Genomic DNA, 23,063 nt, shown 5'->3' on the forward strand with positions numbered 1-23,063 from the left:
GATATTTTACCATCTATTTATATCCTATACTATTCAAAGTTGCTATTTATTTTGTACTTTGTGTAATACTACTGTTGTTGTTGTTGTTTTTGAACGAACATTTTTTGAATTTTGTCACCCGTTCGATATTAAGGAAATTGTCTTTTTTGATTTTTGAAATACAAATTTCTACGATTCCCTCATACGATACCATATTCCATCCAATACTTCCTGAAAATCCTTGCTGTAAACTATTTGTTTTATTTGTCCCACCAATGGATATCACAATTTACAACCGAAAATGGCTACTGACGCTGACGAAGCACAGCGTCGTCGTGAAGAATGTGAACGCAAAGCTCGACGTGGGGAGATGGATCCCCGTTTGGAGTTCACTTTTCAACTGCTGATTGATGCCACCCAATTGCCGCGCCATCAATTGATGGATTATATATTTGAGGGTGATATGGTGAGACAACATTTGCTTTTAAAGAATTCGAAATATGTTTATATTCTTGTTTCGATTTATCTTGTAGTTGGATGAAATCAATCAACTTTTCTTGCCCAATATGAAAAATAAGTTATTGTGGTTTTTCCAAGAGGTTGATGAACCCGAACCTCAGCCCGTTCAGGATCCCAATAAACCGGGACCATCTCGTTCGGGAATGACTCCCAGTACTTCGAAGACGCCTCAAGGTAAGTAATTCTATTTGCAAAGGTTTGCATAATTTGGTCATCATGTAGCAATTTATGTTAAGGGAAGGATATATTCCATTTATTATGTAAGCGACAGGTGGCAGCGAGAGAGTTTCCCAATACTAGGGTATTTTTCTCAAAACAGTGTAAAGATTTGAGGGCACGATAACTCAAACACAATTAATCGATTCAGTTCAGGGATGCACGCCCTTGCACTCTAGCGGTCAGCTCAACTCACACGGATTCTTACACTCATTTGTTTAGTCGTTGTTGAGACTTCAACAAGTAAGCGCACCACACACGTCTAACATGTACGTTTGATCGGTGTGAAGCTGATATGCCACAAATGAATCAACAAAACTTTGGTTTTTAAAATATGAGGATGGTCCGCGATAGTGACGACGCAAAAAAGACCGATCAATTTTATTTATTTTAATTTAATTCACACCGATGGAAAGCTCATGTTTAACGTGTGTGGCCCGCTTTAACTTTGTATGCTAGTCTCACACATACATTTACAAATTACCATCCTCTCACCGTGTGCATCACTGATTCAGTTCCAAATTTGATCACGTAATTCTGGACCAGTGATGCACACGGTGAGAGGATGGCAATGTGTAAATGTATTTGTGAGACTAGTATACAAAGCTAAAGCGCTCCACACACGTCAAACATGTGCCTTCCATCGGTGTGAATGAGATTAAAAAAATTTAATTAAATAACAAAGTTCGGTCTTTTTACGTCGTCACTATCGCTGTCCATATTCAATCTTTAAAAACCAAATTCGAAATAAAGTTTTGTTAATTCTTTTGTGGTCTAGGAGCTTCAAACCGATCAAACGTACATGTTTGACATGTTTGGGCCGCTTAAGCGTAGCCGAAAAATAATACACGCCACCATAGATATGTTTACTTGTTGAAGTCTCAACGACGACTAAACAAATGAGCGTAAGAATCCGTGTGAGTTGAGCTGGCCGCTAGAGTGCAAGGGCATGCATCCCTGTTCTGGACCTACTTAGTTATCATATGAACTTGGATAAATCCAATCGTTGAAATCTTCCCTATATTCCAGTTTGGTTTTTGGTAAAAAATATGCGATTTTCCCAGAAATATTTTTCTATGTCCATCATTCTGCTCATTTTCGAGGGAAGTCAATAATCCTGTTAAAAATCGTCGAAATTTGAAATCGTTAACGAAATAACCTTAAAGACAAACGGACATACATTGTATAGAAAACTGTAAACCAATACTCTAGGATGTATAATAGACCGAAGTACTTTGTGGGTCTTTACGTTATATGTATGTTCCACATAGCACTTAATATTTCAAGGTACTTCAATTAATGTATCATCATTGAGTAAGGACTATGTTTCCCTTTTTCAATGTTGCGGAAAATTTTTCGGTTTCTTTATCGAACTTATAAACTCTTTTATATTGGTCGATATCTGTTGAAGATACACTTTTGTCAATCCCACTTCAGTGAGCTGTGAGTACTGAATTAGGACTAACATCGAAGTGCGTACTCTGCTCGAAATGAAGAAACTTTTGTTTTTGCTTGATAAAATTTTTGTTTCTATATATATTAGCTTGAGGAAAAAGAAATCCATTATTTTTTCGCAGATGGCTGTACTGATTGATTTCTCGTAAAGTATCGATCAAACAATTTCAGATTTATGCTCGTTGGAAGGGTGAAAATTCGCAGTAAAAATAATTATTTTGCTGTTCACACAGTGGTACAGAGTATTATGTCTTTGTGCATATGTTTGTAACAGGCAAACATAATCGATATAGACCCATGGTTCCTTTATGCACGTCCGTCTGTCTATGTATTTTTGTGAGCAAAGTACAGGTCGTATTTATGATCCGATTTGGATAAAATTTGGCACAGGTCACTTATTTGACTAAAGGAAGAACCCTAATTGGACAACATTGGTTCAGATTTAGATATAGCTCCCATGTATAATGTTGTCCGATTTTGTGTAATTAATGTACCAAACTCCCAATATTGAAGCTTTGTGGAAATCGGTTCAAATTTAGATATAGCTCCCATATATAGTTTCGTCCGATTTCAGGTAAATGATGCACCAAACTTCCAATATTTTTCCGATTGAAAAAAGATTTTGCACAGCGTACTAAAATAGGCCCAGTTTAATGTATGGAAAGTTTTGTGGTAATTGATGCAGATTTTGATATAGCTCCACATATAGTTTCGTCCGATTTTAGGTATATTGTGCCCCAAACTTGCAATATTTGTCCGATTGAGACAAAAATTTGCACAGCGTACTAACCTAACTGAACCTAATTAGCTTGATGTACATGATTAGTACTAGATTAGGCCCAGTTTTATGTGTGCGAAGTTTTGTCGAAATCGGTTCAAATTTAGATATATCTCCCATATATAGTTTCGTCCAATTTTAAGTAAATTGTGCATCTACATATCGTATAGAAATTTGGAAGATTTTATGTAAATGGTTCATCGAGGAGCTTACGTCTGTTCGATTTACACGAGATAAAATTGTGGACAGTGCACTGTGCTACAGCATACTAAATGGTATATGCCACGGTTGCTCAAGTTGGTCCAAATTTACACACATACATAATTTTGATAGGTTTCATACAAATGGTACATAAAAAAATCCAATTCTCCTCCACTGACATGGAATTTCTTGATGAATGGGCTCTTGGAAAGTTGGCTCAAGATTTACATTTTTATCGAAAAATTGTTTCAGCGACGATGCTCTTTTTTGGCTCAATAAGAAAAATGGTCGATTTTGGAGTGATCGGTCTAAAGCTGCGTTTAACTTACCTATACATCCGAAAAAGTCATTGTTATGATGGTCCCGCTGCCGTGAGATGAAATCTCGCATTTCAGTGGACAGAGAGGCGAGTTCGGCAGACATTTTATAGCACGTTCGGGACCGATATATCAGACCGCGGACCGATCTCAAAGACCCTTGCAAAAATTTGGAAAGTCAACCACAACCAGCAAGCTTAAAATATCATGTTTCTCTGGAATTTATCAAAGTTTTGCAGATTGGCGTTAGGCCCACTTGTCGAGCTAAAATATTATTATCTGGAAAATATGTGCCGCATTTTTAAACCCTGTTATTTAGCATTCTAGGTTTAGGAAAGTAGCTGTAAATATGTCGAAAGCTTAATGGTTTTTGGACATATATCTATGCCGAAAGGTCCCGCCCCTTTTGCGAAGGAATTCCTGACCCAGTTTTTCGACATGAGTGCCCGTAATTTGGAATTGAATTTTCATTGAGAGCTAACAACTACAAGCTGCCATTGTTTTAATGTTAATAAAGACTTTTCAAATTGACATGAAACCGATTTGTCGTGTCCGTGACTTGGTTTACGTCAATTTATTCGAAATAATTAATCGGCACCTTTGGCTTTGTAAATTGTTTAACAGCAAGTTTTTTTTTACTCTAAGAAAAACAAATACCGAATTACAGGCACTAAGGTTAGAAAATTCGGCTAGGACTATAATAATATCTACAATTGATAGGCTCTTTATATCGGGGTTGGGATGGCATTTACAAATTCACTTCATTTGGAAAGTGCGCATAAGACATTCAAAACACCTACAAAGTTGGTCCTCTATATGACACATTGTGGTGGTACCAGCGGGGGAATAATTCGCTTAATATTTAGGGTTTATTATTTACCTAGGACTAGAACTAGGCTTGGCAAAAATATTACGATGTGCAAAGTTTAGAACAAATCGGTCAGTCCATTCTTTTGTTATTGTATTTACAAATTTTCACACTGTTGAACCGATAAACCCCCTCTTTGAACGTGAAAGGGTTTGGTTAAATTATTTGGATGTGCACAGTTGAGTTAAAATCGGATAGTTAGTTCACAGGATATTATAAAATTAATTATATTATATTAAATTAATTAATTAAAACAGTTTCAGAAAATATGTTGATGGAAAATTTTCGGTGTTAGTTCATCTCCCCTCTCAGCCTCTAAATTTATTTGAGTCCGTTACTATTATTATTCATTATCATGTATATTAATATTTAAATCTTTAACATTTCTACTTAAAGTCAAAAGTTCATAAAATTTCGTTTATTTGCCGTTTTTTAATAGCAAACATTTCGCTAAATCTCAAATAATTCTCGCCATTTTTGCTGTTATTTATTTACTCAATATTAACAAATGTAATGTTTATTTTTCATTAACAATTTCTTTTTTTGAATTGAAATCATGTCAATGTGTATGTGTTTTTTAACTGATTTTTTACTCTTCCATATAGGCGGAACATCACCAGGTGGTTCGGCTCCAGCCAAGCAGAAAAAACTCTTTCTCACTGATGGTTGGTCGTGTGCCTTTACCGGTATATGCATCTACATATTTCGCATAAATACAAATAAACAATTGCCCGAGGAAGGATTCCAAAAGGATTTGTGAGTAAAATGAAATGAAATGGAGAAATTGGCATCACTGTATGTAGAAGTTAAATATATTTTAAACCGTTTAAAATAGCTGACTTGTTAAATAGACCTGATGGGACATTACAGGGTGAGATAAAAAAACTGCAACACAGTCAAACGCCATAATTTTTAAATGTTTATACCCTACACAACTATGTTGTCAGGGTATTATAGCTTTGTGCAGCCCCAAGAGTTTGTAACGCCGCGAAATATTGGTCCTAGACCCACCTTTAAGTATACCGATCGTCATATCTCGACTAGCTGATTCGATCGACAGGTCACAGTTACAGGCCACAGTTATTCACCAAAATTTGCATGGAAGATATGTTCGGCCCAATGAAGACCCCTATTGTAAACATTGGTTAATATTTAAGGGATGAAATGGACCAAATACTCCATTTTTGTCGGTTGTTCTGGTTGCTCCAGAGGCCGCAGTTATGGTCCGAACATCGTGAAATTTTACATGGAGAAGAGGATCGTGCCAAAGAATAAGCATGCCGGTTTTGATAAAGATCGGTCAATATTTAGCGGGTCAAATGGACCCTGACCTTTGTGTGAAAAATTACAAAATTTGTATTATGGGGCGTATATACTTGCTCCTGAAGGACATACATCCGAGAAGTTGATAGTATATCCAAGAGGAGTTGTTGACCTTCAAATTGATACCAAACTTATGGCTGCATGTACTCTGATGTGGGAGTTATACGTAATTAGGTAAAGGTGACTATGTGCATAGTATTACTATTACTCCATTAGAGGACGGAAATGTCGCGCTGATAGCTTTGAAATTGTACAAGAACTTCCGATTATGGTCAAGGACGACGCCTATAGTTTTCGGTGAAGTTGAGATTTCATTCAGGGGGTGCAAAGAACCAATAACTTTAATTTTGACAGATTTTCTAGTCGCTCTAGACGCAATTATTATATGCAGAACATCACATATTTTACAAGGTGAAGGGGGTCTGACCAAGTATTTGGTCAGACCTGTTTGCGGCTGTTTTAGTTGTGGACGGTATCATATGGTCGGCCCCGTTCGACTATACTGCTCCGCTCACTGGTTTTAAATGTCATTGAATGAAAGCAAAAAATATCGAAATAGAATTTAATTTTAGAATAAGTTTAGATTCTTTCGAATTGGTCACCTTTGGTACGAATTATGGCCTTCAAACGGCCAATGAAATCGTCACACAAAGTTGGCACTAAAAATACCCACGTGTCGATCACCTCAAGCAAGCGATTCGCCAGGAGTGGACCAAAATACCGCAGAGCAACATTCGGGCAGTGTGTGACGATTTCATTGGCCGCTTGACGATTTCATTGGCCACCAAAATCGCCGAATACCAATCCGTTGGACTATTGTGTCTGGAGTATTTTGGAAAGCAAAGTTGGCACTAAAAATACCCACGTGTCGATCACCTCAAGCAAGCGATTCGCCAGGAGTGGACCAAAATACCGCAGAGCAGTGTGTCACACACTGCTCTGCGTGGGTATTTTTAGTGCCAACTTTGCTTTCCAAAATACTCAAGACACAATAGTCCAACGGATTGGTATTCGGCGATTTTGGTGGTAGTAAAGTCGGACGGGGCCGACTATATGATACCCTTCACCACTTTGGCTATATACAACAGATGAATCTTAACAGACGTCGCATTTTTGAAGAACCAGTAAAATGAAATTGGACCCATAAACATGTATTTCTGCAAACTATACTAATTTTTTCATTTCAGATATAGAGTTGATTTCAATGGGACAAAATTATGTAAATCAATTTAAAGCATATATCAATCGGATACCCGTTGATTATTTGGATATACATCTGATAAACATGAGGAGTTTGGTGCACCATTTACTTCAAATCGGACGAAAATATGTATATAAGCAATATAGGTTATATAAACTATATAACTTGGGTCTTTGGTGAACATTTTACTTAAAATCTGACGAACCTATATATAGGAACTATATCCAAATCTGAACCAATTTCAACAAAACTTGCCACACTTTATCTCGGAATAACTTCAATAAGTTGTGCAAAATTTTACGCCAATCGGACCCACCTGGGGAATTCGGTGCAGCATTTATATCTAACTTATAGGTTATACTAAGTTCATTACGAAAGATATATGTGGACGAAAATGTATATGGAAGCTATATCTAAATCTGTATCGATTTTCAGGAAATTTAACACAGATCATACATACTTCTATACTTCATTCAGTACGATATGCCAAATTTCGTGCAAATCGAAAGATATGTAGGGACTCTGATGCACTATTTATCTAAAATCAGACGAAAATATATATGGGAGCTATATCTAAATCTGAACCGATTTGCTCGAAACTTGGCAGACATCACTATAGGCTTAATTCAGTACCTTATGCCAAATTTCGTGCAAATCGAAAGATATAGGCTTAATTCAGTACGATATGCCAAATTTCGTGCAAATCGAAAAATATATAGGGATTTTGGGGCACCATTTACATGAAATCGGACGAAACTATATATGGAAGGTATATCTAAATCTGAACCGATTTTCTCAAAACTTGGCAGACATCATTGTAGGCTTAATTCTAAATCTAAATCTGGACCGATTTTCTCGAAACTTGGCAGACATCACTCTAGGCTTAATTCAGTACGTTATGCCAAATTTCGTGCAAATCAAAAGATCATTCTAGGCCCAATTAAGTACGTAATGCCAAATTTCGTGCAAATCGAAGGATATATAGGGACTTTGGTGCACCATTTACATGAAATCGGACGAAACTATATACAGGAGCTATATCTAAATCTGAACCGATTTTCTCAAAACTTGGCAGACATCACTCTAGGCTTAATTTACATGAAATCCGGCGAAACTATATACGGGAGCTATATCTAAATCTGGACCGATTTTCACGAAACTTGGCAGACATAATTCTAGGCTCAATTCAGTACGTAATGCCAAATTTGGTGCAAATCGAAAGATATATAGGGTCTTTGGTGCACCATTTACATGAAATCGGACGAATCTATATATGGGAGCTATATCTAAATCTGGATCGATTTTCACGGAACTTGGCAGACATCATTCTAGACCTAAATGATTAGGCTGTACCAAATTTCGTGCAAATCGAAAGATATATAGGGACCGTTTACATTAAATCGGTTAAATATATATATGGGAGCTATATCTAAATCTGAACCGATTTTTCCCAATTTCAATAGGGTTCGTCCTTGGCCAAATTTCATCCAATTCGGATAATAAATGCGACCTTTACTTTGTTTACAATTTAACATGGACAGACAGACAGACGGACGGACATGCATAAATCGACTTAAAAAGTGATTCCATGCATATTCTCAAAAGGAACCATGTGTCTATCTCGTTTCCTTTTGCCTGTTACAAACATATGCACAAAGACATAATACCCTGTACCACAGTGTGGTGAAGGGTATAAAAAGAGTAAAAGCGATGAGTTGAGTCAAGTAAGCAATTGCTCGTAAGTTGAGTTAGATCGAACAGCAACAGCTTTTGCTCAATTTCGTATGCACAAAAATGAGTTCAAACCAATTGCAATTACTTGAGCAAATTGAGATCAAACTTCTAATTGTTATTGAAGTGCTAACATGTCGTCAAGTAGAATTGAATTAGAAGTTGTAGTAAATACTAATAATAAAATAGAAACTGACAATATATCTACATTTTTAGTACAAAAAATTAAAGAAAATAACTAATTACTTGAAAAAAGCATTAAAAATAAGAAAAATTCAATAACTCCAATTGCTAATGGAAAGCAATAATTTGCTTGCCATTTCATTTGACCATCTTTTATTTGATCTGCATCTTTCGCGAATTTTATCCACTCGCTTGCTTTGCCAGTTATAAGTTTTGCAACATCCGCAATTGTTCGCCACACAGTTGATTGATGTATTCCAATATCTGTGGCTAACCATTTTGGAATCCAGGATCTGCACAGAATCTTATATAAAGTCGAATTTGATCAATGTTGCTGAGGGCACCACCACGCCTTTCTTCTGACTCCCTAAAAAAATAATTCGCTAACCAGCAAATGCTGCTACCATCAAATTTATGTATTTATCATTTTATTATTAATTATATAAGAAATAATAATAATAATTAAGATAACAAACATATATAATTTTTTATCCTCACTTGCTAAATTTGTCTTAGGCTGTTGATAAGGCTGTTTTTTTTATTTATTTGTGGTACAAAATATTCAGCCATGATTCATTTATAGTGTACGCGAATCAACTAAGAGGCATGCTCAACAAAAGTTAAGCAAAAGTAAGCAAAAGCATATGAAAATGAGAACAATCTCATCCAACTTCAATTTCTAAGTTCAAACTGAGCAAGAAGAGATCAAACGTGAACAGTGAGTAAAAGCAAATACATCAAATTTTATTATGCATACGACAAGCACCTTTTAATCAAAAAATCGAGTCTGAGCTCAAGCTCAAGTTTAATGCATGAGACCCTTTAGCTCTTTTGAGTCTATTTACTCTCTGTTGCCGTGTAAGTTCTTGCACTTTTTGGAATTTCAATGGCTTTTCCCCGAGCTCATTTTTCAATATATGCCGAATGGAATATTGCGATATGTTCAGATCACAAGCCATTTTTCGGCCACTGCGACGCGGGTTTCGATCAAGTCGCTTCATTACTTTTCGAACCATTTCTGCTGATGTTGTTGTTTTCTTCCATCCACTTCCTTGACGTCGAGCTACACTACCAGTATCACGGTAACGAGCAATGGTACGAGGCACAAACGATTTATTCACATTTAAATACTGGAGTGCTCTAACGATATCCACTAACGATATCCACTAACGATATCCACTAACGATATCCACTAAATAAATCACACTATCACGCTTGAATTTTCTGGAAATTTTTTTTCTGGGAAATTCTCACCAACATGCTTTTGTACGCTTGTAAACAAATAATGATCTGTCGCTGGAATAACTTTAACAGTTGGTTGCAATTTTTTCATCTCACCCTGTATGCTCCTATGTCTTTAATATGAAAAAACATATAAAAATTATTCTTTTATTCAATATTTAATAAAAGTAAAAATCGATGACTGACTGGATATTTGAACCCACAGTCTGAAATTAGTGTCGGATTTTACTTTAAAAACTTGTTAAAATACGATACTGATATACGAGGTTGTAAAAAAGTCATAACCATAATGTACATACATTATTCTTATGATATTTATATAATTTTATTTCTATTCTTCGTCATACAAATTTTTATTCCTCTTTCATTTTAGATTCTGTGGCATCATCGATGCCAAAAATGTCGGTCTAGTTACCTCCATCGAACGCATCATCGAATATGTTTTCATGCAAGCTTTGGCCTTTCCCAGCCTAGAAGGCGAAGAGGAAGATGTCAGTTGTGGTCTTATAAAGGGACAACTGCTACCTGGACTTCGATCATTTTGTAGCGCCTTACGTGTCTGTGAACAAGTCTGCGATCATTTTAATGTTTTCGATGATGGTTGCGATATGTTCGAACAGGTCAATCAAGTCGAAGAACTTAAAGATTTATCCAAAAATCAAGAATTTTGTGGTCAACTCGAGGAGAGAGTAAATAATTGGATTAAAGGTATTACGAAGATATTAGGAGAATCGGATCAATTGCGTAAAGAGAATGATTCAAGTGGTCCACAAGATGAATTGGAATATTGGAAGAAACGTGGTGCACAATTTTCACAATTGTTGGCCCATTTGCAAACAAAGGAGGTCCAATATACTTTGCATTGTTTGCTTTTGGCCAATTCGAAGGTAATACGGGATTGGAAGGAAACTGATCGTAAGATAACGTTTTGTTACAACGAAGCAAGGGATAATTCGAAATTTATCCAGGCAATGGAACATTGTTGTCATTCGTTGTATTTAGATGATCCGGTAAGTTGAAGGGGCGGGGTTTAAATTATTGAAAATAAAATGAGTAATGGTGTATTTTTTGTTTGTTTTTTTTCAGGTCTGCATGAAAGAATCCATTTTAAGTCTCCTGCAAACCGTACGCTTGATTTATAGTGTCTCACAATTTTACAACACTTCGGAAAGAACTTCTGCACTAATGGTTAAAGTAAGTCTAAGATGGTTCTAATTTATTTTTGTAGATCTAACCATAAGGGGGATAGTTTATCAGTATTCAAAAATGCGGCAACTAGAATGGGTCGGATTATCTGGGCAGTTAAAGAGGTGCAACTTGTTGGTCCTAGTGCACTATTTAGATCTTAGTTGAGCTAAGACTACTCGTGTTTGTCTGGGCAACTGTTTCTCCTCTGCAGCGATAGATGGGAGTGGTCTCCGATTATGGTATTTACACGATATTGCTCTACTGTCTGAGCGACTGCGTTTGTGTGAATGTCATTCAGACCTGTTTGATAGGCTTCTTGAACTAGAGGTTCACGCTTATATTTTGGACCTCTCTCTTCTGTCCATAAATCTACGGCAAGCGGTGCTCCTGACGCTATATTCTGGCAGGTCTGGATATTCTTCCACTGCGTATTACTGGCGCCGCATAGACTACAACTGACCGGCCTATTGCTTTATAAGATGTCAAGAAGGTTTCTGTGTCAGCGCCTCAAATGCTGCTGGTTAGCAACTTGAGGACTTTGTTCCTACTTCTCAACTTACCGCATACAGCAGTGGCTTGAGCAGAAGGCTAGAAAAGGCTATCGAACGTTACTCCCAGTAACTTGGGGTAGTTTGTGGTCGGAATGAGCTCTCCATCGACCATTATGTTCAGCGATAGCTTCATTTCAGTCGTCCATGTGGTAAATAGTGTGGCTGTTGATTTTGTGGCGGATATTTTCATATTCCTCAGGTGGAAGAAATTTACGAGATCAGCTATGTAGAAGTTTAACCTCTCACAAATTTCATCAACAATGGGACCCGACGCCATGATCATACAATCATCCGCATACATTATGATCTCAATGCCGTCCGGTGGTTTGGACTTCCAGTTTCTGAATTCCACATACGACTGGCGTCCACACATATGGATGATAATACAACGTCTCAAACACGCTCGGAGATTTATCTTTTCTATATCCTCGAACAGCTCGACATGGTTGACAGCATCGAAGGTATTCGATAGGTCAAGTACCATCATAGCTGTTCGGTTGCACGGCCTGTTCTAGTTAAATCCGCTGATAATATGTGTGGAAAGGGAGTGTAATGCTGTCAATGCAACAGGAAAACTGCTTCTCAGCGATTGAAGGAGTAGCGCTTCAAGTGTCTTTCGTACTGGCGATAGGAGTGAACGATCATCCTTGGCTTCAGTAGCGGGACCAACCTGACTTCAGGCTTCAGAAACTATGTGGGTGCTTATCGACAAGTTTAGGGCTGATGTAAAATACTCAAGTCCGTGTTCATCCAGCTCCATAATCATTATCATGCATATTCCCTCCGGACCCAACGCTTTGGATGATTTAGCGTTTTTTATGACATTTGCAACGTCCTTCTGCGGCACCTCCTCGGCTCGGAGTGCCCTTATGTTACGTAGTATACTCTTTTTCGACTTGTCACTCTCGGGGTGCTCAGTGAATTGCCGGTTAAAATAATACGCACACCTCTTCGGGTCTGTCACAGTTACATATGACAGCCGTCCTGTCATCCTTTCTTCCAGGATTCTAGCATACTATCCTGCTGACTTCAAGGGTACTCTTGGGTCGTATGACGGAGCTCATCAGGTTCTCATTAGGTTCTTTAGCCAGTAACGATGCCCCTGCTGGGAAGTTTAGTCTTCGGGTATTCGACCAGCTGGTACGAAGCGAGCTGCAGCAGTGGTGATGATTATACGGATACCCGGGGATCTTAGGGAACTTTTTGAAACCAGGCCAATCAGGTTTCCCGTGGTTTAGGAAAATACCGCGTTCAGAGATTATAAAGTCGGGTGGTCTATTGAAGGAGACGATGATAGGACGGTGGTTTGAGCCAAGCAAAATGACGGGTTGCCAGGTTACGTCATTTATCATGCCTGATAAATGGTGCCAAAATGGTGAAGTCTGGCGAACCTCATACCCGTGCAAAATGTTGAGCTATCAATTTGCTCGACTGTACCCCTCTGGACATTACATAGGACGGACATTGAAATCCTCTACTGCCAGGCGGTTATTACCTTCTAAAAGTGGTCTGGTATCCGGTAAATAACTCGGTGTACAGCTATTCATCGGCGATAGTTCTACACTTGACGGCTACCCCATACATTCAATGTATGAGCCACTGAAGCCTAGCTCAAGCGAAATAGGTCTGTACTAAAGACAAGAGTGCAAATCCTCAGCAGTTTCGCCTGGGAAACCGTGCAGATGGTAGAACTAGCAGTCTTGTAGAACAATTGTTGAGAGGGGTGGAAGGAATACTTGGTGTCTGCTAATGTCGAAATATGTTGGTGGTCACATTTGATTCTTATCCCCGTTCAGAGATTGTTCCATTGTAGAGAGCCTGATAATATTAGTCTATGGACGACCAGTCCCTATCTGTTTGGAGTTCTACGGGAAATAGCTCTGTTGCCCGCAAGTCTAGTCCGCCTCTGGAAATGGGGCTGTGTCAAAATGTGGACCCATACCAAAAACTAGAATGCCAAATTACAGCCGATTCGTTTGGTCAGCCTCTAGGAACCCGCTATGGTATATTACATCTACTTCGGTGAGGAATTCTGACTAAAAAGCTTCACCAAAAAAAGAGGAATTTTATATGGAGAAAATATGGACCTATATTAAACATTTTCTACAATGACGATTAAACTGAAAAGCCAAAATACAATCACTTCGTTGGTGAAACCCTGTCAAAAACTTTAAAAATACTGAATGAGGCGGGATTTTTATATGCTATGTCAAAACATAGACTTATAATTTTCGGCAAGGACGTTTTTCAACCTCTATTAAACAGAAATGCCAAATTACAGCTACTTCAGTTGGAAAATACAGCTAAAACCTTCAAAATGTCGAAAACGGGCGGGACGTATTAAACATTTTCTGCTACGACGTTTCCCATCCCCCAATGAACCGGAATGTCAAATCACAGTCATTTCTGTGAGAAAATTCTGGTAAACTCTTCAAAAAACAATAATTAAAGCGGGGCCTTTACATGAGTGCTATGTCAAAACATGGACCTACATCACAAATTTTCTGGAACGATTTTCGTACCCTCTAAGAACACAGAATGACAATTTATAGCCACTTCGATGGGGAAATTTGGGTGAACCTTTCAAAATGCCTAAATTGAAATTGACGTGGGGCCACTCCACTCGTTCATTCCTTTAATTCATAAAGCTGCCACGGTCCCTGATTGTAATATTTTACCTTTTTCTTTTACAGATCACCAATCAAATGATAGAAACATGCAAATCTTATATCACCTGCCGCTGCAAAGAAACCATATGGACACAAGATCGCACTTTAGTTCGCACCAAGCTGAGTAATTGCATCAAGTTAAATCACATTTATCACGAGACCTACTATACCGTACGGGAGCAACCCTTTCTACCGAATCAAACACCATTTGGTTTTTCGGAGAATTTTGTTTTTGGAAAATTTGATACGTTCTGCGAGAGGTTATCAAAGATAACCTCCATGTTTAATTTGATCGATGACTATAATCATTTGTTTGAGAGGCGTTTGGAAGGTCTACTCTTGGCCGAAGCATTGGAGGAAGCCTCAAATCATTTTGAAGAGGCCAAAAAGGAAATTCTCTCGAAGAAATATGATTATTTGGATCATCGTAATGCTGAATTTAATGAGGATTATGAAAAGTTTATAAGTAAAACCGATGTGCTCAAGGATACCATAGCCACACTGATTGAGACCAATTTTGATACTGTCTGGGAAACTCCACAGTGTATACGTTTTTTGGTGCGCTTCGAGAAGGTTAGTGAGAAAATACCTCTCACCAAAATGGATGAGAAATATATGCGGATAGTACGTTATGTGGATAAGGAGGTGGAACGTGTTATCAAACTCTTTCGCAAACATCGTGATGATCCTCCAGTACAAAGAAATTTTCCACCCATTGCTGGACGTATTTACTGGAGTCGTTCGTTGCATTGTCATATTCGTGAGTTAATCGATTCGGTATGTGATCATCCGGTATTGGGTGCTTTGCCTCCCACTCGTGATGTGGAGATACGTTTCAATCATGTCGCTAATTTATTGGGAGAATATGAAGATGAAATTATTGCCATATGGTTGGATCAGGATGTAAGTGTGGCAGATGCTTGCCTTTTGCAGCCATTGCTGTCATTGCAGGGTGATCGAATCTTTGTGAATTTACATCCTACCATACCGTTGTTGATTCGAGAAGCAAAACTTTTGGCTAAAATTAAAGTTGATCTTCCGATTGTTGCCGCTACTTTGATGAGTCGCCAGGATTATTTTATAACCATACAGGATTCATTGAATGTAAGGCACAAATTGCGGAGATATTTTATTTACAAATATTTTAAATTGTGTTCAAATATTTTGGTTTGGTTTTCAGAACCTTATAAAAATGTTCCTGACCACGGTTAGGGCTGTTAAATTGGAAGTCCGACCTTTGTTCTTGCCTCAATTGGTACGCCTGACGGCCATGTTGAAACCAGGATTAACCACCATTAATGTAAGTAGTGATTGAGGTTTGGCTAGGATTTGTTTTATGGTTATTGATTTCCTTCTAGTGGACAGATCAAAATTGGAGCAAATTCTACGAAAGATGCAAGCAAGCCATTGAAACATTTGAGGTGTTGGTGGCCAGAATCCATGATATCTACTCCAACCGAATTCTGCATGTCCTTATGTGTATGCAAGAAGTTAAGTTGCAAGTTTTACCAGGAGGTAAGTAACTCATATAATATTTCTTACTAAAATCGGTTGCCCCATGAGATTTTGAAGAAAGTCTACACATGATTTAACTTTGGAAGAAATATTTGCTTAATATTGGATTAACAATTTTCAAAATTTTGACCCATTTTGGGGATATACGAAATCGATGGCTTCCGTTTTCGAACATGATTTACAGTTGATAAAAATGCGACGATGTGTATGGTTTGGGTCAAATCGGGAATTCCATTCCTCTTATATTAGAATTATAATTATTGAACATTTGAACCTTATGGGAGAGATATTAGAAGGAGTGGAACCATATCTCCATCTTCTGGCTTGGTATTAGGTTGTACAAAATTTGGTTAAAATCGCACCTCATCATATCACAAAATCATTCACATAGTGTGGATTTATTTTTTATGCCGTTGAGCTAACTTGGGCCCTGGCCTTCTAATAACCAACCTGCTATTTCTCAAAAAATATGAATTGTACGAAATAGCGCCACCCGGAGAAAAATGACAACACTAAAAAGCAAGGACACCAATCATTGCGTAAAATTTAAGGAGACGTTGTTTCTATGTAACAATAGATGGCGACCCTATCACATAGGAAAGGCAAACCAGTCATCTACTTAGCTGACATAAAAAGCCAAGTATTAAAAATAGTAACACAACACAAACTTCGAAGGTTTGTCGTATTGAGACGACATTTGGTATAACGTATTCAACTGAGTTTAGAACAAGATCTGTTAAGTTTTGTAAGAATCGATTCAGATTTAGATATAGCCTCCATATATATTTTTATCCGATTTTATGTACATGATACACCAAAGCCCATTTGTTTCTTTCGATTTCCACGAATTTTGACATAGGGAACTGAATTGAGCCTATAATAATGTGTGCTAAGTTTCATAAAAATTGGTTCCGATTTAGATATAGCAGGGATGCAAAAGTTGGCATAATTGTACTAGTTTTAGCACTATTTGGAAGTCAAAAATACAATAGCACCCCAATGACATATTTACCACTATTTCTAAATTATATCAAACTATTCTCAGTTAAAAGTATTATAAGTGCTTAAACATACAATATGAAATGGATCGCCATCCCCCGCTGTCGTTACGAATGGATGAATTTGCCATAGTTTAACCGTAGTGTCCTATGTAAATTCAGTATTTCCGATCAGAATGATAAATTCAGTAAAGATATTATTATTTTTGTAACAGTTCTATGAGAGAGATGATTTTTCATTGTTTCAGGAATATTTCGGTACAGATATTTCTGTTGTTTATAAATACTCACCAACTCGGTGGCTTTCACGTCAAGAAGTTATTGAAACAATTTTGGCGCAGTGGGAATCACTTCAATATTATTTTAATAATGATTTCGAAGCTGATTCCCAAAAGTTAAGGCTCAATTCTATTATTTCAGAATTTTCAAACCATTTTTATATCCTTCACCACACTGTGATACAGGGTATTATGTCTTTGAGCATATGTTTGTAACAGGTAAAAGGATTCGAAATAGACCCACGGTTCTTTCTGAGAATATGCATAGAATCACTTTTTGAGTCGATTTATGAATTTCCGTCCGCCCGTCTGTCCACCCGTCAATGTATTTTTGTGAACAAAGTACAAGTCGCATTTATTATCTGATTTGAATGAAATTTGGCACAGGTCACTTATTTGGCCCAAGGACGAACCCTATTGAAATTGGGGAAAATCGGTTCAGATTTAGATATAGCTCCCATATATAGTTTCGTCCGATTTTATGTGAATGGTACACCAAAATCCCAATATTTGTCCGATTGAGAAAACAAATTGCACAGAGTACTGGATTAGGTCTAGACTGATGTGTGCCAAGTCTTTTGACTTATTTATTGGCAGATTGTATTAAATTGAGTTTTGAGTCATGCGTATTAAAAACTCTGTTTGGAGAAAATCGCGTTTAAAGTTTGAGAAGCCCTCTTGCCGTCACTTGATGCTAACACAATAAATCTGCTATATCTTAAAAAATTGTTGAGATTTTCACTTGGAAATTTATATGGACATTCTTGAATTAGTGTATGTTCAAATTAAATCAAAATACAAAACTAAATTTTTTGAAACCGAGAATGGGGGGTCCCCTTAAAGTTGCAAAAACCAAATGGTGTATGCAACGGTTTAAAAACAAAAGACACCAAAGAATCCAAGTCTGCCATGCCATTTTTGATATGTAATTTTTCATTTTCATTTCATTCAGAATGGTATGTGTATGTTTTTTAATATGTACAAATATCTATATTTTAGCATCTCTTGTATGTACCTAAAGTGGCGAAGGGAATCGTCCGACTTTTGAACCTTCCTAACTGGTTACTGTTATTTTTGTTCTTGCAATATGTACAAAAATTATAAACAATATCAAATTAGAAATGCAGTCTGAGGATGCCAGAATCATTGTAGAAATTTTTAAGTCTTTCAAAAACGACTTATTGGTCAATGGTGACTGAAGTCAAAAATTAACGAAACGAAGATATGTTTCCATATATATCACAAATTCTTAGAGGGTAATTATATATTCCACATTCATCTACAAATGTGGAAAGGGTATTTTCATATCAAAATATAATTAAAACCAAAGAAAGGAACAGAATACATGCATCGACTGCTTCAAATCTTAATTAATTTTGTTTATGTATGTTTTTATTAATTGTTAATAACAACAAAAATTTTATAAAAAAAATATATTAAAAGTACAATCGGACTGAAAAAAGTAAACTTTTTATTGAAAGCCAGTACAATTTGAATAATTTCATTTCGCATCCCTGAGATATAGCCCCTATATATATATATATTCATCCGGGTTTATGTAAATGGTGCACTAAATTGATTGAGGCGAAACTTTGCATATTGAAGTTAGTACGGTTTTGTTTATATCCGTTCGGATTTAAATATATGGGAAATTACAAAAATCTTTTAAATTCCTTGAAACTGAGGTTTGTAAGCTTATAACTCGCGAAATATGAACATATTGCATATAATTTAAATTCATTTCTATAAAATGAAGTGTTCTTGTCAAAATCTTAGAATATTGGTAATAAATAATAAGTTGCGTGGAAGCTGTGGTGGTGGTAATGTGAAAAAATGGGTGAAAATGTGTTGCAGCCAACAAGTTTTTTTGTGTTCTTTCCTGATTTGTGGCTAATCTACACAACGCACGCACATGTAATCAGTGACTAAGTTGAAGGATACCCCACGGCGGATATAGGTACCTTGAATGTAGGAAAAACTGCAAACACTATTGTCTAAAATCGGTCATTTTGACCTCTTGTGAAATATTAAATAATCAAACTAATTTTGTTATTGTATAAAGTAAATTTCTCAGTATACCAACATCGATAACCGTTTGCTACTCTAGAAACACAAATGAACACACAAATCGGGAAAAATAAATGTTATATTTCCAGTCGATTTCACTCTTAGAGTAAACACTTACTCTTTTTCGAACATTTTGTCCGCGCTTTTATTTTTCGAAAAGGGAAACTCGAGAGCCTTCCCACCGAAAACAAATAATATCAACGTTTTGTATGATTGTAAATAATGTAAAAAAATATTAAAAAATATGCTTAAAAAAATTTATTTACACAATAAAAATTCTTTCAGAATGAGGTCATTTTGACCGATTTCAGGCAATATAGATATATGCAAAATTCCAGTCTTTCTAGTGTTAAAAAAACTGAAGAGGTTTTCTTAGAATTGGTTTTACATACATTCATGCTTTTGTTATCATCAGGGATGGTCCGTGCAACGAATTTTTAGGTTTTCGACTGTCAAAAAGGTGTATAAAATGTAATAAATGTAGTAAACGTCGTTTATTTGAATATCATTACCATATATAGGTATTTTGTAGAATATATATCATTTTTATATATATCTGACTATTCCTTACTGGAACTGATAAACAATATAACAAACAAAACTTTTTGGAGAAGAAATTTTTGTAATTTTATATGGATTTGAGTAAAGCATACGTAATTTCATAATTGATTAATGGAAATAACTATTTTGTCAAAACCCTAATGGTTTTGGGTAGGTTTCCGACGTTTCTGACGTATGTATTATATGTCGGAAATGTAGGTCATTTACGTCACTGTTTCTAACGGACCATCTCTGATTATCATATTCGGGAATCAGTGTAAAAATAGGTCAAAAATACATCGATACGCGAATAATATGCCTATTTTATCCAAAATTGATTGTGGTGGTACATCGGCGGTTCTTAACCGATTCTTTTAAAATATGTGTTATTGTGTGTATTTTCATTGAATATTACTGAAATCTGATGCGCAAAAAAATCTTATGCACGTTTCGTCATTTTAAGGAATTTTTAGGGTTTTTGCATAGTAAAGTGCATCGAGCGGCACACCCTGGCCGCAACATGAAACCTCGAACGATTCATAATTATTGTTTAAGAAAAAGGTGCACCAAAGACCCAAAGTAAGACCGTTTGCTACAAAATTTAGCACAACGTAATGAAATTAGTATAGCCTAACGTGTGCCAAGTTTTGTAGGAGTCAGTTCAGATTTAGATATAGATCCCATATATACTTTCGTCCGATTTTATGTAAAAGACCCAAAGTTAGGCCGATTGACACAAATTTCTGCACAATGTACTGAAGTTAATATACACCTAGAGTGTGCAGAGTTTTGTTGAGATTTGTTCAGATTTGGATAGAATAAATGATGCACCAAGAACTCAAAATGTGGCCGATATGCACAAAATATACTTAAGGGGACCCCCCCCATTCTCGGGGTCAAACATTTTTTTGATTTAATTCGAATCTACACTGATTCAAGAATGTCCCTACAAAATTTTAAGTGAAAATCTCAAGAACTCTTGAAGATATAGCCGATTTATTGTGTCAGCATCAAGTGACGGCTAAAGGGCTTCTCAAACTTTAAACGTGTTTTTGTCTTTTGCGAATGGCGGTAACTCAAAAACTAATAACCCAATCGATTCCAAATTTTTACACGTTTCTTTGTGAGTGTATAGATATCGTATGAACTAGGATAAAGCCAATCGGTGAAGATCTTCCTTATTTTTTAACTTGGTTTTTGGTCAAAAATCGGAGATTTTCCAAAAATATTTTTTCAAAGGTCCGCCATTTTGTTAATTTTAGAGCGAAGTCAATAATCCTAGTTCATACGAGAGCCAGACATGTACTCATTCTAAAACCGTTAGAATTTTCGGATTCCGATGTTCCAGTGAGGAGTTATCATGCCCGCCATCAAAAATAAGGACTTTTCTTTAATCACAAAAAACAACAACAAGACAACAACAAACATTTTTTGTAAATTATTTTTCTTCCGTTTTAAATCTTCAAATATATACAGTGGCTCCATCGAATAATCGGACAAGTGGTTGTCAGATATAATAATGCTATACATTTCAAAGAAATTGTCTAAATGTGTAGATTTTTTCGCTTTTATTTACACATTACTTACTTATATTTCTGAACAATTCAAAAAACAACAACTTTCCTAGTGATAACAGTAAATTTCGCCAGAAAAACAAAATTAACTCAATTTATTGTGTTCAACGCAAAATCGGACAAAACAAAGTATCAATGTTAAAAAATGCAAAAAATCGAAAAATAAATATTAGGTGCATATCCTTTGTTGTCCAGAACGGCCTGTAAACGCTTCGGTATTGATTTGACCAAATTCTGGCATACCTCCGGCTCTATGGAGTTCCACGATTCCAGTAAAGCCTCCTTAAGCTGTACTAAGGACTTAAATTTTTTTCATACACTCTCCTAGCTAATTCTTCCCAAAGATGCTCAATTACGTTATGGTATGGGCTCTGTGCAGGTGTTTGTATAAGTTTGGGGCAGTTATGGATCAACCAAAGCTTTGCAACACCTGATGTGTGTTTGGGATCGTTGTCTTGATAAAAGGCAAAGTTGTTCGCGATACCCAATTTGTCTGCACTTTGCTTTACATTTTGTTTTAAAATGTTGAGGTAGACAAATTTGTCGATTTTACCATCAATAAAATGCAAATTGCCTACTCCCGCACTCGACATGCAGACCCAAACCATAACAGAACCTCCTCCGAGCTTAACATTGGCTATTGTATTCTTTTGATTAAATTCAGCATTTGGCTGACGCCACACATACATCTTTCCATCTGATCCGTGCAACTTAAATTTGCTTTCGTCAGTAAACAGAACCTTAATATAATGAAAACTACCAATAGAAAAAAATATATATGTTTAACTCTTTTTTTAATGTTCAGAATACATTTATATTAGAAAAACTTTTGTCCGATTATGCGATGGAGCCACTGTATGTGCAAAGTTACAAACCTTAACAAGCATTGGTATTCATTTACCAGCCCATTGAAAATCTTGAAAAATTAAAATCGAGAATGGGGGCAATATAACTTTGCTCCATTGCAAGAAACAACTCTATATCTGATCAAAAGAAAAAATCTGTGACAGAATGGCATGCTTAATTTCATGTTAATTTTTCACCAAACATGCGACGTCTGTTGACTATACCCAAAGTGGTGAAGGGTATCCTTAAATTAGTTCTCAGTCAAAAAATGAAAACCAGTAAGGAAAGTAGTAAAGTCGGACGGGGCCGACTATATGATACCCTTCACCACTTTGAGTATATTCAGCAGATGAATCCTAATAGAAGTCGCATTTTTAAAGGACCAGTAAAATGAAATTGGAACCATAAACACGTCATTCTGCAACCGATACTAAATTGTTCATTTGGTCAGATATAGAAGCTATATCTAAATCTGAACCGATTTGAGGAAACTTAACACACATCATTCTAGACCTAATTTGTTACGCTGTGCCAAATTTCGTGCAAATCGAAAGATATATAGGGACTATGGTGCACCATTTACATTAAATCTGACGAAAGTATATGTGGGAGCTATATATAAATCTGAACCGATTTTCAGGCAACTTTACACACATCATTCTAGACCTAATTTGCTACGCTGTGCCAAATTTCGTGCTTAAATCGACTCAAAACGTGATTCTATGCATATTCTCAAAAGGAGCCATGGATCTATCTCAATTATTTTTGCATGTTACAAACATATGCACAAAAACATAATACCCTGTACCAGAAAAAAGAATTTG

The 23,063-nt window shown here is 36.4% G+C and overlaps 1 protein-coding gene across 1 annotated transcript in view; it reads left to right on the plus strand.

The window, feature by feature from the left end:
- The first annotated feature begins 257 nt into the window (after window positions 1-257).
- Window positions 258-23,063, plus strand: part of LOC133325733 (dynein axonemal heavy chain 5-like) — a 40,658-nt gene continuing 17,852 nt past the window's right edge. Inside the window, 8 exon segments of the mRNA XM_061534456.1 lie at window positions 258-445; window positions 513-672; window positions 4,939-5,089; window positions 10,387-11,023; window positions 11,100-11,207; window positions 14,446-15,525; window positions 15,602-15,721; window positions 15,780-15,936. Coding sequence (XP_061390440.1) covers window positions 281-445; window positions 513-672; window positions 4,939-5,089; window positions 10,387-11,023; window positions 11,100-11,207; window positions 14,446-15,525; window positions 15,602-15,721; window positions 15,780-15,936 — 2,578 coding nt within the window. The 5' untranslated portion in view covers window positions 258-280.

Source organism: Musca vetustissima, unplaced genomic scaffold, assembly GCF_032173495.1.
Source record: "Musca vetustissima isolate MV318-11 ecotype Yass unplaced genomic scaffold, APGP_CSIRO_Mvet_v1 utg2304, whole genome shotgun sequence".
Lineage (NCBI taxonomy): Eukaryota > Metazoa > Arthropoda > Insecta > Diptera > Muscidae > Musca > Musca vetustissima.